The 18,260-nt window shown below is 35.2% G+C and overlaps 2 protein-coding genes across 6 annotated transcripts in view; one reads left to right on the top strand and one right to left on the bottom strand.

The window, feature by feature from the left end:
* LOC121425127 (limbin-like) overlaps positions 1–10,906 on the bottom strand; it is a 28,696-nt gene extending 17,790 nt beyond the window's left edge. Inside the window, exons 1-5 of one of the 3 annotated variants that reach the window (XM_041621113.1) lie at positions 10,711–10,906; positions 6,962–7,803; positions 6,166–6,353; positions 2,942–3,094; positions 566–794 (exon numbers count right to left, since the gene is read on the bottom strand). In XM_041621113.1, the coding sequence (XP_041477047.1) occupies positions 566–794; positions 2,942–3,094; positions 6,166–6,353; positions 6,962–7,703 (1,312 nt within the window). In that variant the 5' untranslated portion in view covers positions 7,704–7,803; positions 10,711–10,906. The remainder of the gene's footprint in view (positions 1–565; positions 795–2,941; positions 3,095–6,165; positions 6,354–6,961; positions 7,804–10,710) is intronic. The other 2 variants (XM_041621114.1, XM_041621115.1) reach the window with 2 other exon arrangements.
* A 24-nt stretch (positions 10,907–10,930) lies between these two features.
* Positions 10,931–18,260, top strand: part of LOC121425128 (trichohyalin-like) — a 32,472-nt gene continuing 25,142 nt past the window's right edge. For 2 of the 3 annotated variants that reach the window (XM_041621118.1, XM_041621116.1), the window contains exon 1: positions 10,931–11,034. The gene's annotated coding sequence lies outside the window, so the exon portion shown is untranslated. The remainder of the gene's footprint in view (positions 11,035–18,260) is intronic. The other variant, XM_041621117.1, reaches the window with a different exon arrangement.

Below are 18,260 nucleotides of genomic sequence, written 5' to 3'. Positions count from 1 at the left end.
CTGAATTTTATCAAACATACCTTTTTACTTGCCTAATGTACACATCTGAAAAATATACTGCATGATGCTTACTGGGGCTATCCGAGCCTTTTTCAAATATAAACTTATAAAAGAATGAGCTTAGCCTTATTTATATAGAATCTTATAAAAAATAATGAGCTCAACTCGACTCAAATACACAGTTTGTATTTGATTCATGAATTTTGAACAAGATATAATCCATCTCAAGAAGGTCACGCAGCTGGGATTGGAGATATCAAAACTCAGGTGGGTGAACATTTACAATTCTATAAGTTTGCCAATTTGCAAGAAAAAGCAGTACAAAAAAAAATCCAGCTCTTGGTGGTAAATTACTACTTTCTATGGATTCTGACTATCAACTTATTCTGAAATCACGTATCGATACAAACTATCAAATCTTAAATTATTCAATAAATCGACCAATTTTTTTCATTTTAATAGGCGAATAATGATAACAGATTTATATGCATGCAAATTTTAAACATGTCAACATGACTGTTTTAAGATCTACTGTAGATGTAAAAATGTGAAATGTGGCACAAACCTTCCAAAACTCCAGGATTAAGAGTGTATCTTGAATTAGATATAACTGGTCTGATGGCGGATGAGAACGGGTTTGGTGTGATGGTATCGAGATCGACGGAGAGTCCTGATACAGTGTTAGAGAATGAGACCTGTGACGCAGGACCGGTTGAGTTTGGAGTATGAGAGACGGTGGTAGTAAAACGCATGTATTGGTAAGTGTAACCATCAATTATCTCAGTAAGTGATACCTGCAAAATGGGAGAAATTGTAATGAAAGTAACACATTGCCAACTGGAATCAGACGGTGCCTGTATACAGCTTATGGTAACTATAGAATTAAAGGAGCTCTATCACAACTAGATAACCTAAAGTTTAATTTACGATTGCAAATGACTTTATATGCCAGCAGGACAAAAACACTTGAGACATACATGTACAGCTGAAATAAACTGATGAAACGCTGAAAGTTATATACCTCTAATAGTATCACTAAATGAGACTCTCATGGGAAATCAATAAATGATTCAAAGGTTCATTCAAATCTTTATTTTCAACAGAAAATTAAAATCTATGTATAATACAAAATAACTATATTATGTGAAATACTGTACCTACAGTCATTTGAAATATATCATGTTTATAGAAAAATAAGACAGAGTAATTTTGATATGTTCATGCTTACTCTATACATGTACTACAGTATGTTTCAGGCCTACTAACTGTATTAAACGTCAAGTCCACCCCAGGAAAATGCTGACTTGAATAGAATAAAATCAATCTACTATAGTGCCGAAAATTCATCAAATTTGGATGTAGAATAAGAAAGCTATGATATTTGAAAGTTTTGCTCATTTTTCACAAAACAGTGATATGCATAACTAGATGAGTCAGACGATGATGTCCATCACTCACTATTTCTTTTGTTTTTTATTGTTTGAATTATACAATATTTCATTTTTTATAAATTTGACAATAAGGACCAACTTGACTGGAGCATGTAGTATCAAACAATGCTAATTGGAATTAATTGTTGTATCACTTGACAATGAGGAGAAAATTCGAACATTTCATATTTCATATAATAAAATACAAAAGAAATAGTGAGTGGATAACGTTATAGTCTCCTCATTTTCATACCGACCAGCATGTGCATATAACTGTTTTGTGAAATTAAGCAAAACTTTAAAATGTCATAACTTTCTTATTTTAATTCTGATTTTGATGAAATTTTCAGTGTTATGCTTGTTTTCTCTTTTTATTCAAATCAACTTTTTGTTGGGGTGGACTTGTCCTTTAACTGAATATCCACTGAGGTGAATAATAATGCAGCAGCTATTATGTTGTTGCAACACAAACTGGATTCTATGTCAGCATTACCTACAATTCAAGATACCGAATATCGCCTCACAAATGAATTACAATTCCAATACAGCTCTGCAGGTAAGAGTCAACACTCTAATTACGTTGAATCAGAGTCAAATAATTTGATTATCCACCAGAAGTCTCCCCAAGTGTAAGATTATTAAATTATTTCTAGGGCTCTAGGTTATGTAAAGCGCAATGTCCAGTACACCTGATTTCAATCAATTCTGAGTGACAAGAGATGGAAGAGAAACGTACTCGTTCAGGACATACAAACTGGCATGAGAAAATATAATCAGGTTTTATTCCCACAGATGCCTTTTCATCCAGATTATACATTTTTTCTGAGATAATTTGACAGATGGGCTTAGGTATCAGGAGAGAGAAATAAATATCTCTGGAAACACAACAAAGTTGAAAATATGCTCTGTATTGACAATATTCTGATACAAATAAAGTGGTGACATGGTACAAGTACATTGTATTTCAATTTACTATCCTATCAAACTTAATTTTAAGAAAAAGGTATGGTACCTTAAAATGATTCACAAGACAAAGCTGATCTTAAGAGAAGAGTAATAACTTCAAAATACATGGATATTTCATAGCAACTGGTTATTCACATGGCCAAATACGATGCCTTTCCGATAACAGAAATAATCCCACTGCTGCCATCATAAGTTTGATTTATTGTAAGCTTGTGGGAGTTCATTCAAATGGATGAAGAAGCATAAAAATCTTATAAAATGCCTGAAATTAAAAATATATTTACTATGGTTTTACCATCTCTGTTTTCTTGTTTCATAATCTAGTAAGCAGTAAATGTTGTAACAATTGCTCTTGCCGTGGATAATGGTTAGGATAGAAAAGAGTATTGATTAATAGATTGATAAGACATTTTTTTTCTTAACAAAAGGATTATTTGTAATTGGAACAATAAGCATGACATATGAAGTCAAAGTAAATGTAGATTACACCAAAATAATATGTCAGATTGTCAGATGATAGTTTGAAATTATACTTTGATACATACCGGTACTGCATTTGCTACCATTGTAAGATCTGGTTTGACTGTGTTTAAGGTAAAGCTGTCGACATGAGCAAAGCTTCCATTCAGTGTTATGCTTTCTTGTAAAATGACATTGTCTCCAACATTTAATGTGCCATCACTCACAATGAAAGAAATCTGTATGTGCATTGTGCAATAAGAAAATAATATTTAAGATATTTCAGATCAACGTAATAAACATTCTATGAGATAATTCAAAATGAAATAATGTATTGAAAAAGTAAACCGGGACTGGGTAGATAAGGGAAGGAAAGATTGACAAAACGAGAGACAGATCAGAGAAAGAGAAAAAAAAGAACTAGAGAGGGAGACAAAGTGAGAGGGAAAAAAAACAGAGGGAGAGAGAGATAAAGAAGAGGTTATAAGGTACTTTGTTTCTGCAAATTATTATTAGGTATGGAATTTGTCAAGAAAAGAACAAAGGTGAAAGACAAAGAATGTTTCAAAATAAAAGAAATACAAAATAATCATCTTGACATAGTAATAGGTACTACTAGTATAAAATAAGGATAATAGTAAATTTTCTATGTAGAATGAGAAACCCGGGGGGGGGGGGGGGCACTTACATTGACGAGTGGATACCATGCATGACCAAAAAACACGTAAAAAGGATGTCTTTTTCACGATAGGGCACGTTACGTACGTAACGTGATAAGGGTGTCAAAAACACAAAAATAATGAATAAGGGTATCTATTTCACTAGGAAAATTACGTGTTTAGGGTCGAATTTGCGGGGATGATAAAACAAAGATAGAATGTTTTAAAAAGGATGTCTTTTTTGCCCCAACACTTCGTGTTTAGGGTCCGATTTGCGCGAGGTGTAGGTGTGGTCGTACTAAACGAAATAAGGTAAAGCCGACGACCATAGGACCCATAACAATAAAACATTCCTTATACTTGTTTAGGGGTTCATTTCAGGGAACATTTGCCAAGAGTATCGTTTTGTTTCCGATACTTGTTAAGGGTAGGGTTTCAAACGCCAATACTTGTTAAGGGGTGCATTTTCAGAAAATGGAAATTACGTGTTTAGGGTGCTTTTCGAGACCCCATGGTCGCGCATGGTATCCACTCGTGAATGGAAGTGCCCCCCCCCCCCGGGATGAGAAAGGGAAAAAAATAAATAAAGAAGAAAAAATAATAAAATAAAAATAAGTACTCTACACATGTAAAACATATAAAACAAGTCAAAGAAAATGTCACTATTACTGAACTAAAAACTAGTTACCGTTATACTAATAGAAAAAAATTAACTCAAACAATACTACATGTACCAATATTTACTTAAACATGTACTTTCCATTATAATTTTTTGTCAAAACCATCATATACCTAATTTTCATCTTCTCTCTTTCCTTCCATCCTTCCTTCTGTCCTCTTTCTTTCTTTCTTTCTTTCATTCTTTCTTTCTTTCTTTCCAGGAAAATGGTGACATTATATTTGTGCTGCTGAAATGGGTGATCCGCCATGTTATGTACTCATGGTGGATTTTTAACATGTACATTTTTTCTTTAATAGAAAATATTTCAATCCATGAAACAAAGCACCATTTGTAAATAACAGTTGCATGAAAAACAAAAAGAAAATCCCTTGCAGCAACAACTCATTACTCTTATCTCATGCATCTAATCAATACATGACTCGCTTCACACAAAGTAGATTACGCTCTCGGCAGCATATCTATTTACACTGGTTGTCATAGCAATGATGCCACGCTGTAATATTACACTCACTACTGAATTGATTGTCAAGTGAACTGTAAGCTTGACAATTATAGGAACAGTCCATTGGGGATGACAAATCAAGCGCCTATCAGAGTGGGCTTTCTTCAAATGATAACACATCAGAGGAGATATTGCTTACACATATCAGGCTTTATTTCTTTCAGTTGTAGTTGTTTTTTTTTCTTTTTCGCTTTTGTTGGTTGGTTTGGCATATAAAATATTATTCAAACAATATATGACTTTATATGTTTTACGTGCCAGAAAGATGTGAACTTCATGATGTGTGCTTGCAGGCGCTTGCATGTATATGGGTCATGTCACCAAGTTGAGACACATTGTGATGTCATGTTTTTAAAATATGAAATTATTTTATCGGGGGGGGGGGCACTCAGTATTTAATGCATAGTGGGTATGTGCCGCGGAGGGGACCCCCATTTTTACACTCAAATTTCCGTTCCAAGGCATAGCATTTTTGCCTTGTTGAGAAAAAGAACAAAGAAAGCCGCTCCAAGGCATAGCATTTTCTTCTTATCGAGAAAAAAGAAGAGAGAAATCCGCTCCGTTCGCATCGCATATTTTCGTTACGCCGCTCCGTTCGCATTGAACGAGCTGCAATTTTGGTGAAAAGTGGCCGCAGAGCTCCACCGGCGGAGGCCGCGCTATCTGCAATCATGCACGCTTGACCCTTCCGTAGGGATGCATACGCACTCACACGCAGGCGATCCGTTCCAAGGACCCCCGTTTTCACAAACATTTGTCGTTCCGAAGCCCGGTTCGAGGACCCTCCTTTTTACAATAAGCCCGCTCCAAGGCCCCCGTTTTTTGTCTCGCCCGCGGCACACCCCCACCACTTTTTTGGTCGAGTGCCCCCCCCCCGGGGATTTTACTTTTTAAACGTATATATGATAATCATATCAATGAAATGAATAATAAAGTTAAAGCCTGGCATACTGAACTCTCACACAACTGTGGACAAAGACTATGACATAACATTGACATCATTGTTTTACTCTATTTTCTGGTATTTAACTTTAAAAGTGAAATAAATTTCCTTTGTGTATTATAAAGAAGTAAAGAACACATGCAGCTTCAAAAGTTGAAGCACTATTTCTTTTGAATAAATAGAAAATGCTGAAAATCCTACTTTAAAATCAGAGAGTTAGTCTAATGTAACACTGACACTGTTTCAATGTTATGCATTATGATTTTCATACAGATTGAGCATACTGATCTTATGATTTTCATTACAGATCGAGCATACTGATCTTAAACAAATAGGAGTAATGCCGAAAATTTGTTAAACAAATGCAAAAATTTAGTAGAAAAATACATTGTATTCGTACTCGTCCACTTGATTCAATTTTATAGCTGGTATCTTCCTTTATATTCTAATCATTAATAGATTTTGATAAATTAAATTGAAAAAATGAGAAGAATTTTTATTAACAGTAAACAAAAAAAAATTACCTGAAGATGAAGTGTTCCATTGACAGCATACACAAAACCAAAGTCAAGCGCAGATAATGAGCAGCTATTACTGACACAAGAGAAGCTAGGAGTAGGAGGCTGGTCATAGGTAATGAAATCAGAACTGGGAATCAGGGACATTCCTGTGAAATCTACATCCAAACTAGGCACATCTGAGCTGGAAACTCCTGTAAAAAAGAAGGGCATACTTCAAAAATATAAATAATATTCAGAAGTTGAAAATGATCGATGAGAAAGAATCATCTAGATCGAAGAGAAAGAGAAGGTTCAATCCACTATGTAATGGAGTTGTGCTTTTATTCATTTTAACAAATAACTTAGCTAATTCAGTACTTGATTACTTGGTGTTCATACATTCAATGACTTTTAAATCATTACTACATGTACTTCTACTACTACTACTCCTCCTCCTCCTACTCCTCCTACTACTACTACTACTACTCCTACTACTACTACTTCTTCTACTACATGCACTACTACTACTACTTCTACTACTTTATTACTATAATACTACTACTAATCTAATAATTGGCTTAAAGATAAAAAACCAGAGTGGAAAAATGTATAAGGGACAAGCGCTGATGGTAATATAACGAAAGAGAGTCCTGGTACTACTACATGTATTTGCAACTACCACCAACTACTTTTATAAAACTTTTTAACGACTGCTATTTATTAAAAGCAACGACATAAGAGAGAAGAAAAAGAAACTTCCATCAAGCAGTAGCTCATTTTATAGTGATAAAATCAATAACACACCATACATTGTACGTACCTAAAAGGAATGAAACATCTGTTAAGTTGTGTGGAGGAAAATCCAGAAATACATCAATCACAGTTTCTCGGTCAGGAACAAAATCACTGTCGTCAACTGAAAAACCAGAGTTCTGAAACTGAGTCCTTATACCAGGCCCAGCATAGGTGATATCATTGGTAACCACTTGCGAAGTCTCGTTCACACTCTCTGTAAACTCTACTGAAGCTGAGAAGAAGAACACATCCCCAATGTTATCTCTTTTTACAAAGAGAAAAGCAGAAAATGAAATCCTGATTTCATCGTCTTCCGTTAGATTAGATGAGGTGTTGGAGTTCTGGATGGTTCCCAGATCAATAGTTAATGATTGCACCTCACTCACAGAACTGTTGAATATGCTGGATGTAACATTATCTCCTAAAGCTACCGACACATTCCCAGTCAGACTAAACTCCCATGGAATTGCAATAAACACACTTGTGTTGTAGATGGTGATGTTGCTGGCAAATCCAAGAGTAAACGCAACAAGCACTTGGTCCGTGAGAAGCACAGATTCCTGTCCTGGTTTGTCCTCGCCAGTCGGTGCCTCTAAGCTGAGAGACATCAATGGTATTGGTGATGATGGAGTATTCACTGTCTCCAGTACGGCTGCCTTCACTGCATCAAAGGAAACCAAGAAGAGGAGGAGACAAAGGAAGATGGAGAATGGATCTAGTATCCTCCATCTTGCAGCCCGTTGTGTTTTCTGGAGAAATTTTGGCATATTTGGAAGTGATGTAGAGTTTGCTGATAAATATCAGTTCAAATCCTTGAGAGTTGTTTATGAGGGTCCTTCGGGTATCTGATGCATCTCATGTTTGCACCTGCAAAAGACAGTAATCAAATAACAATGATAATATGGAATACACAACATTTATAAAGTGCTTATGGGCATTTCTAAGCGAAGCACACTCTTTTATCTTTACTTCCAGGGAATAATATGAGATTTATAAGCATAAATGAAACAATTACCTGTAACAGTAATTTTTAAAAATGGTGCGCACCTCCAATTGACCGACCCACAACTGGAAATCATCTCATATATATTTTGAGTTGGGTCTTTAACTGAAGGATTTGGCATTATCACGGTGAGAGGGTAGCTTGTTCCCAAGAGAAGGGACAATTGAATAAAAAATACAGCCACAATATTTTGTAATTAATAGACCTTTATTTAATATCAATCATGCCATACAAATCATAGGGAATAGCCTAGTACGTATAAATGATTTTAACCCTCATTTTACCTTTCCATTCCAATTACTATTGGAAGATTAAAGATCATACACAATTATGATACATTACATTCATCATCACCATGCATCCATCATCATCATATATGCGTCATTATCATCATAACCACTAGTTACCATCATCATCATCACCATCATCATCATAATCATTATCATCATCATTATATACTGGCCTTAATATCATTATTAGAATTTCATTATCATAATTATCATTATTATCATTGTTGTTATTTTTATTATAACTATTATTAATATTATCATTGACATTACTGTTATTATTAAGATAGAATTTAATATATAAATCCAAAATGATTATTTTATTATATAATCTCATTTTATTTTTACTCAGTTCTGATTATTTTCCTCAAAATATTTAGTCCAAAACTATATTATAAAGCCCCCCAACTGTCTAGTATTTATAGCAAATTGTGCCAAGCTCTGTTTGACAATCAGTGCTATTACTTTGCACAGAAACCCATGCATTCCCTTTATTCGAATGCATACTTAGTGTGTGTATAGGGTATGGCCATGCGTTTTAAGTTGGGCCCGCAAATAGGTGGTATCGTTACATTTGCACGACAAGCACAGAAATAGAAATTGGTATAAAACTTGAAATACATGTGCTACATGGGTATATTTGGTATCATATTAAAGGGAATCTTTATACCAATTACTTAAAAGAAAAAGAAATACTTGAGATCACTTCGTTTACCAGTAATTAGCAATTATGTAACATCACTTGGCCATTTTTGCATGGTGGAAGACGAGGGGAGCATGAGGAGGGGAGCATAAATTTTCATTTCATTAAGAAACTAAATGTGTAACATCACATTACCTAAATATGTAATAGTTTGGGGGCTCACTAGCTTATTCTTCAATCATAAGTGGGTCAAATTTGAACTTTTAAGTTTAAAGGGTACCTAATTAAGCTAATTAGTATAATTAATTGATGTAAAACATGATATTTACATGATTGAAATTGTGACTGTCTGATGTATAGGAAATGAGGAGAGATAAAATACAGTTGTGGGTTACACCTTGAATTAAATTTAGAAGCTGCATAAATTTCAAAAAGAAAAGCACAAACTAATTAAAGGCTTCAGAGATAAATCAATCTATTGTTTTAATAATTACATGTATGACCTCATGGTTTCAATATTGACAGCGTAGACTGATAGTGATAACTTTGTGTCAGAATCTTCAGATTACTCTGGTAACATAATATATATAAATACACCTTTTATGCAATTTTAATCAATGAAATCATCTGATTCTATTTACTTTTTTCTTAATGTTACATCACACTGCTTCCATAAATCAGTAGATGACACATATTTGGCTGGCACAAAAGTGTTTAGAGAATATTTTTCCAAATTAAAAAAAAAAAAAAAACTACTTGAGAATGAAACTGGTACAAAGATTAAACTAAACGGAGGTAAATGTACCCATAGAAATATGTTCTGTGCATTGACATTCAATTGACCCAGTACCAAGAGACCATGTCCTGCAGAATGTTGAGCAAGAGGGTACACTGTATATTCAAAATATAACACTCTAAAATAACAAAGTATTTTTGCCAGGTGTCTGGATTTATTTGTAACTTGTCAGTCGTTTTTGTTCACACTCATTTTAAATAAGCTAAAGCAGTAATGAGAACTTTTCATTGTGCATTCACATTTTACCTATATTTATATGTTAAACATGACTCTCAGAATTTGTCAACCTGTGGTCCACCGGTCTTTGAGCCAAGAGGTGACAAATCCCACAATTTGAGTCAAGTGAAATCATTTTCTATTTGTAATAACCACAGTAAATATATTATAATATACTGGTTAGTGTTTGCAAGTGTATTTATGCAACTAAAGGCAAGACTAATTAATATTTTAGGGGTAAATCAAGCATTGATACATATTTACCAGCAAAAATTGTGATGTGAAATTTGGTCTTAAAAGATGATTGCGCCCAGTTATTTTGGTAGAGTTATCTCCAACAAGTTATATATCACTGGAAAGGTCTCACTCTAAAGAGTTGAAATATGCATGTTATTTTCCTATAGGGTGTAAAGTTGATCTGATTCTCAGATTTATTGGGAAGTATGTTTTTTTTCACAGTTTTCCACATATTTTGACCTTTAACTTTTTATGACATTACCCTATGCCTTTTCTGATTGCATTTTTGAATTCCTCAGACAATTTCCTTTCAGAATATATATACTTTTATGGGTAAAAGATGTCAAACATAAGAAAAAAATACAAGTGTATAAAATGGTGCGATTTTCGAGGAAAATTTGAGTTGTAACGGAAATGGGACCGCGGTGGAAATCAAATGGGCCCAACTCAAAACGCATGGCCGTATATAGGTTGTTTCAATGCAATCAATTCAAGCTTCCACGCACACCACTCATTGCATAGGAACATTCATAACACTATACAACTAAATACACATGATGGTCAAAATAAAATCAGGATTTATACACCTTACCTATTGTAAATTGACAAAAGCTTGAAGAAATCCGTTCAAAATACATTAATGATCATCAAGTAATACAAAAAACCTACGTTCTATGGTACAATTATCAGGAAATTAAAATTAACTCGCCACTTTAAAGAGCTCTTCGGATTCACGTATCCCTAGAAACACCAAGCTTCGCCATGCGAATGACGTCAAATTGGCCGATGATGATTGGTCAATGATCCAGGATCGACCGGACAGGAATTTTTCTGCGACAGGTGCCTGAATGAAGATGTTTTTAGAGTCGAATTCCCACGAAAAAAGAACGAAAGAAGAACAAAAGTCATAATACACGTAAGTAAATCGTGAATATATATGCGATAGCTTAAATTGTATTTTGTCTAAACATCAACTGTTTATGTGATAAGTTTCAATAAAATTGATGGTGATACTGATAGCGGCCCAGTATTGTTGTCTTGACGTGCACAATAATCAAGCCAAAACCATGGGAGACTAGCCCGTCGAAATGTTCATGATCCCGCTAATAAGTGCTATGACCACATCGACATTGAATGCAAAGACCGGTCAAGCAAGTCGCGAATGGCTGTAAAAATAAAATAAAGACGAAACTTGTTCAAACTAATAGCATAATTGTAAGAAATTGTCGGCATTATCGTGATATTGGAACCACCGTTCACTTCATACAGCATAGACAGCTGGCAGCCGTCTGTTTCGAGGAGTTTTTTAACATTTTTTTAGGTGGTCTGTCTACGACAGATCACCTCTTGATTTCGTCAGAATTTTCTTTATTAGGTGGTCTGTCTACGACAGATCACCTATTGATTTCGTCAGAATTTTCTTTATTTCTTTCTTTCTTTATTTCTTTATTCATTGTACCTATTTTTTGTCGCCAACTTTTCTCGAAATTGGCTGAATCAATTTTGCTGATTTTTTCGTCATATATAGAATCTATCATAGAGACGGCAAACTAAGCTTTTCAAGGGCATATGGTCATGATGACGTCATCTACGCGCCATTTTGTAAAATTCTTCATTTGATCATATCTTCATTATCAATTATCAAAAATTAACAATATTTACATGACATTAACTTCAGGTCAAATGCCAACTGTCAATGTCATCAAAGGTCATGTAAAGGTCATGACGCGCGCGTACGCGCGCGTCAAAGGTAAAAAAATTCTCCAAATGGCCTATAAATTTTTTTGGGTACGTTTCAGGGCATTTTAAGCATTTCAAAAATTTGCGCGCGCGCACGTATGCGCGCGCGTTTCCGCGCGTTACACCTTAACACAACGCAGAAAAACCGTTTCTTTTAATATCATTGCATTGCTAATAAAATTCTGAGCAATTTGATACCTTGATCAACCTTCTACAACCATTAATATAGAAATTAACACCCATTAAAGTTTGCAGCACGTGTGCGCGCGAGCTCTTACTATAGGCCATATATGGGCAAAAACATGCCTATTGTAAATTCACTGTAGCTCTTTAAAAAGTCCGTTGACCCCCAATTTTTTTTTCATATATCGATAGAGTATGAGTTGTAGATTTGATTTCATGTCATCAATGTCCCTAAATTATATCGTGACGTCATCAAAATGGCGCCTAAACTAAAAATTTCATTTTTTCAAAAATGACGTCATCAAATTTATGCAAATTTGGTTGTAACTTCTCGAATATAGATCGTTTTTCGCCCAGATTTCAATATGTTGTAGTTTAGAATGTACTCTTTCTCCTTAGTAAACATGAATATTCGTTTTGAGAAACGCATCATTGCGTAAAACAGCGATGAAAAGAGGAATGTCATTTTTCCTCATTTTGCGTGTAATCTCTATGGGACATGACTTTTTCTCAAAACCAGATTCGACATTCCTCTATTTCGTGAGCCATATCTCCATTTTTTCTTGTCAGTTTTCTTTAAGCTTTTAGTATGTTGTAGCTGAGATTCTAAGCTTTCGGAAATGTGCCCTCCATTTTTTGATCAGATGCCGGGATCATGCCCGTATTTCACTTGCAAAATTGGACTTGTAATTCTCAAAATTGCTTACGTGTATTCTCTATGGGGAATATCGTGGCTTTGACTGCTTCTTAAAGGGCGCGGGTTCGAGTCCTGGGGTGAACAAGATGAATTTTTTTTTCACTTTTTTTTTTCTTTTTGCCACTTCTTACATGATCCTTTATGATAATTTAAAGGTATAAAAGTTTAAATTTAGCAAGATAAAACAGATTATAATTACTTTTTTTCATATCACATGTATTTTGCGTGTAATCTCTATGGGACATGACCTTTTCTCAAAACTAGATTCGACATTCCTCTATTTCGTGAGCCATATCTCCATTTTTTCTTGTCAGTTTTCCCTGAGCTTTTAGTATGTTGTAGCCGAGATTCTAAACTTTCGGAATGTGCCCTTCATTTTTTGATCAGATGCCGGAATCATGCCCGTATTTCGCTTGCAAAATTGGAATTGTAATTCTCAAAATTGCTTACGTGTATTCTCTATGGGGAATATCGTGGCTTTGACTGCTTTCTAAAGGGCGCGGGTTCGAGTCCTGGGGTGAACAAGATGAATTTTTTTTCACTTTTTTTTCTTTTTGCCGCTTCTTTCATGATCCTTTATGATAATTTAAAGGTATAAAAGTTTAAATTTAGCAAGATAAAACAGATTATAATTACTTTTTTCATATCACATGTATTTTGCGTGTAATCTCTATGGGACATGACCTTTTCTCAAAACTAGATTCGACATTCCTCTATTTCGTGAGCTATATCTCCATTGTTTCTTGTCCGTTTTCCCTGAGCTTTTAGTATGTTGTAGCCGAGATTCTAAGCTTTCGAAAATATGCCCTCCATTTTTTGATCAGATGCCGGGATCATGCCCGTATTTCGCTTGCAAAATTGGAATTGTAATTCTCAAATTTGCTTACGTGTAATCTCTATGGGGAATATGCTAGCTCAATGGATAACGCATTTGACGTGTTCGTCCGTATTGCTGACGTGTAGGTCCGTGTTGCTGACGTGGTGGTCCGTGTAGCTGACGTGTAGGTCCGTGTTGCTGACGTATTGGTCCGTGTTGACGACGTGCTCTGCCGGCATGATCCGTGTAGATCCGTGTGAAGCTGCCGTGTTGATGCCGTGTTCACAGTCATCTGGGGCAAAACTATCCCGGACCTCCCCGGATCATGCCGGCATTGCCGTGTTCATCCGTGAGGTATAATCATCTATCTTGTATGTATCTGTTTGAAGATGTATGTCTGACGATTGTCATCACCACATCAATAATCACATTTAGTAATGGTCAAAACTTATTCTTAGGATGTCTACGATCAAGATTATCAATGATATCTAAATGATTTATTTCGTACATCAGCCGACACTGAATGACAAATCATGACAGACCACCTAATTCGTCCGCATGACGAATTAAATTCTAGTTTCTTTCTTTATTCTTGTCACCTATGTTTGTCGCCAACTTTTCTCGGAATTGACTTAATCAATTTTGCCGATTTTTTCGTCATATATAGAATCTATCATAGAGACGGCAAAATAAGCTTTTCAAGGTCATATGGTCATGATGACGTCATCTACGCGCCATTTTGTAAAATTCTTCATTTGATCATATCTTCAATATCAATTATCAAAAATTGACAATATTTACATGACATTAACTTCATGTCAAAGGTCAACTGTCAATGTCATCAAAGGTCATGTAGAGGTCATGACGCGCGCGTCAAAGGTAAAAAAATCGTCCAAATGACCTATAAAATTTTTTGGGTACGTTTCAGGTCATGTTATGTTAAGCATTTCAAAAATTTGCGCGCGCGCACATATGCGCGCGCGTTTCCGCGCGTTACACCTTAACGCAACGCAGAAAAACCGTTTCTTTTAATATCATTGCATTGCTAATAAAATTCTGAGCAATTTGATACCTTGATCAACCTTCTACAACCATTAATATAGAAATTAACACCCATTAAAGTTTGCAGCACGTGTGCGCGCGAGCTCTCACTATAGGCCATATATGGGCAAAAACATGCCTATTGTAAATTCACTGTAGCTCTTTAAAAAGTCCGTTGACCCCCAACTTTTTTTTCATATATCGATAGAGTATTAGTTGTAGATTTGATTTCATGTCACCATTGTCCCTAAATTATATCGTGACGTCATCAAAATGGCGCCCAAACTAAAAATTTCATTTTTTCAAAAATGACGTCATCAAATTTATGCAAATTTGGCTGTAACTTCTCGAATATAGATTGTTTTTCGCCCAGATTTTGATATGTTTTAGTTTAGAATGTATTCTTTCTCCTCAGTTAACATGAATATTCGTTTTGAGAAACGCATCATTGCGTAAAACAGCGATGAAAAGAGGCATGTCATTTTTCCTCATTTTGCGTGTAATCTCTATGGCACATGACTTTTTCTCAAAACTAGAATCGACATTCCTCTATTTCGTGAGCCATATCTCCATTTTTTCTTGTCGGGTTTCCCTGAGCTTTTAGTATGTTGTAGCTGAGATTCTAAGCTTTCGGAAGTGTGCCCTCCATTTTTTGATCAGATGCCGGGATCATGCCCGTTTTTCACTTGCAAAATTGGTATTGTAATTCTCAAAATTGCTTACGTGTAATCTCTATGGGGAATATCGTAGCCCAATGGATAACGCATTTGACTTGCTTTCTCGAGGGCGGAGGTTCGAGTCCTGGGGTGAACAAGATGATTTTTTTTTTCAATTTTTTTTTTCTTTTTGCCACCTCTTACATGATCCTTTATGATAATTAAAAGGCACAAAAGTTAAAATTTAGCAAGATAAAAGAGATTATAATTACTTTTTTCATATCACATGTATTGTCATACATGAAAGAGGCCCTTTTCACAGTGCTTTATCATCTCCCGTCTTTCACAAGTATTCCATCCATAATGAGCATTCCATTGTCATCATGAAGATCATATTGATCTGCATGAACATGGTAATAGTGATGATGATGGCAATAATAAAGACAGACCACCTAATTCGTCCGCATGACGAATTAAATTCTAGTTTAAATTTCTCCTCGTACACAGACGGCTCGCTATCGTGCAGCCACCATTAGGGGACTTGCAATGCAAAATCCCCCCGTCGGGGCTCTTCAATTTTTGTCTTTAATGAATAAAAATTTTGAAAATTAATGCGACCAAAATGCAAATTGATATTCCCTCTTGGCATTAATTGCCAAAAAACAGAGAAAAATCAAGTTAAAAGGAACAAAAACAGTGACTTACCTCGGCTGTCGCGCAAATTCACTTCCCCGTTTTATCCGATCTTAAGTACATAAACATATGGCCGTTGAGTCCCCTGTACAGATCGCGCTAGAACTTCGGTCTCTGTATTTGGTGAGCGAAGCCAACAGAGTTCAGCTGAACAACCAAAATAACAGAGACTGAAGCTTTTGGTCTACATACAGCAGTGCTTTATTCAGTCACACGCACGGTTCCCCATTTCTACCTCCATTCACTTCGTACACAAGTGCGCGTACACCAGTCAGACTGCAGGTCCCAAGAAAGTGGCTTCTTTCATCCAAGTGATATTCATGACTTGAGTTGTTTTGCATATTTAATGAGCTTGATGCGGACCAAAACACCTCTTTTCATTTGGTCATTGCTGCTCTAATTGTGCATCGAATTTCATGAATTTGGTACCATTGTAAAGAAGAAGAATCATTCTTTCAGGTCATGTGTTTGGATTTATTCAAAGATTTTGTAATATAGGTTAAAATTTTGATCTAAAATATGCTACAAAATAAATATTTTCACCTGACAAAAGCTGCTTTTTTCACACTTTATTTATGTTTGAGCCCAAATGATTTTTATATCATGATAAAGCTGAATATGTATGCTTTGAAATGATATAGGTTTCAAAATAAGAATTGGTTTAATCGGGTCAAGATCACACTTTTCATTTGCCAAGTACATAAAGCAGTTTGAAAACAAGAATACTGCACTCTGATTGGTCAAAGAGACCACCCAGTGGCAAATTCCACCGGTTCCAGTGCCTGGGTTCATGGGAAGGTCACACTTCCCATGTGGTATAAATCTCCTCAAATACCCCGCGCCTGTTCTGTGAACCTTATCCAGCCAATCAGGACTCTGGATTTCATGCAAGTACAAAATTTTGGAAATCTCGTCTTGTACCTTGGTGGGAAAAGTGTGATCTTGACCCGATTAAAAGGTGCCGCATATCAAGAGTGCCATTGTGAGAAAGTACAGAAGTTCAGCTTTATGGTGATATAGATATCATTGAGGCTCAAAATAAATAGTTTTGCACAATTTGCAAAAGAAAACAGGAAGAAAATTCAGTTTTGAGGCACACTTTCAGGCCAGAAATTTACTTATTTAACAAAATATTGTATACAAAATAAATGAACAATATGAAAGAGTAACTTTTACTCTATCTGATGGTGCATTAATATTTCATTGAACTTGAGGTTAAAACAGGTAAATTCTTAGAGAAAGAAAATCTCACGAATCACGAGATTTTGCAAGGAGGAGGATTCAGCCACGAGATGATTTGGATGAATCTGGCCTTTTTGCTCATTAGCATAGGGACCTGTGGTCTGACTGACACAAATCTACGAGTGGTTCCCAAAAACACGATTTGGCCAAATTGTCTGTAGTTTACTCAAAATATACACCATACATGTAGTTACTAGTTAGGATTGATTTGTGATACCGATATCTATATTGATATACAACACATTGCAATAGAATATTTCTCAACTAAGCCATGAAAGCTGTTGTTTAATTTCAAAGAATATTTTATGCCAATAATTAATTAAGATATATTTGTGTGAGTGAGTTTTGCAGATTGTGGCTGTACGAATAAAAGAAATGCCCATCTATTCATTGTCATCTTATTGGGAGCTGAGCCTGATAGTCCCAATTAATAAATCAGCCATGCATTATTCTGGTTGATGTCTACACTTTTTAAGTATGGGTATATTCATTGACTAAACTCTACATGTGTCTTGTGGATGTTCTCCTTTATAAAGTTATATCTTTTTCTTTTGTGTATACTGTGGTATATATTTTTATATTATGTTTCAATATCATTCATCTTCTTGACATTTTTGTCATTTTGATCATTCTCATCATCAATTTTTTGTCAAAATATAAGAAAAAATATGGACATGATAATTTTAAAGAAATGCAAAGACAAATGATTTTTAAAAATGATGTAATTTTGAAAAATAAAAGGTATAGATGAATATAATATTGAAGGGACAAATGACATGAATACTCAAAGTCCAGCAAGTTCAGGCCAGAGCAAGAGAGAATTTTCCTAATAAAGTTGGTTTATCAGTAAGTACATGCTCGGTAATCTTAAAACTGGCAAGAATGCCACCTAGGATATCAGACAAAAATTACAGCAAAGTGTAGGTAGGCCTAAAGGATTTCTATGAAATGGAGGTAGAAAGCATTTTATAGAGCACACTATTCTGCTTCCATTACTGAACATGGACAGCAACAAATGTGGAATGGTCGCTTTATCAGTTACTTGGGTTCATTTTCAATTAAGATCTATTTCT

The sequence above is a fragment of the Lytechinus variegatus genome, chromosome 12 (genome assembly GCF_018143015.1).
Source record: "Lytechinus variegatus isolate NC3 chromosome 12, Lvar_3.0, whole genome shotgun sequence".
NCBI classification, from domain to species: domain Eukaryota; kingdom Metazoa; phylum Echinodermata; class Echinoidea; order Temnopleuroida; family Toxopneustidae; genus Lytechinus; species Lytechinus variegatus.
The sequence above is the reverse complement of the archived record's forward strand: the minus strand, read 5'-3'. Positions and strand labels throughout refer to the sequence as shown.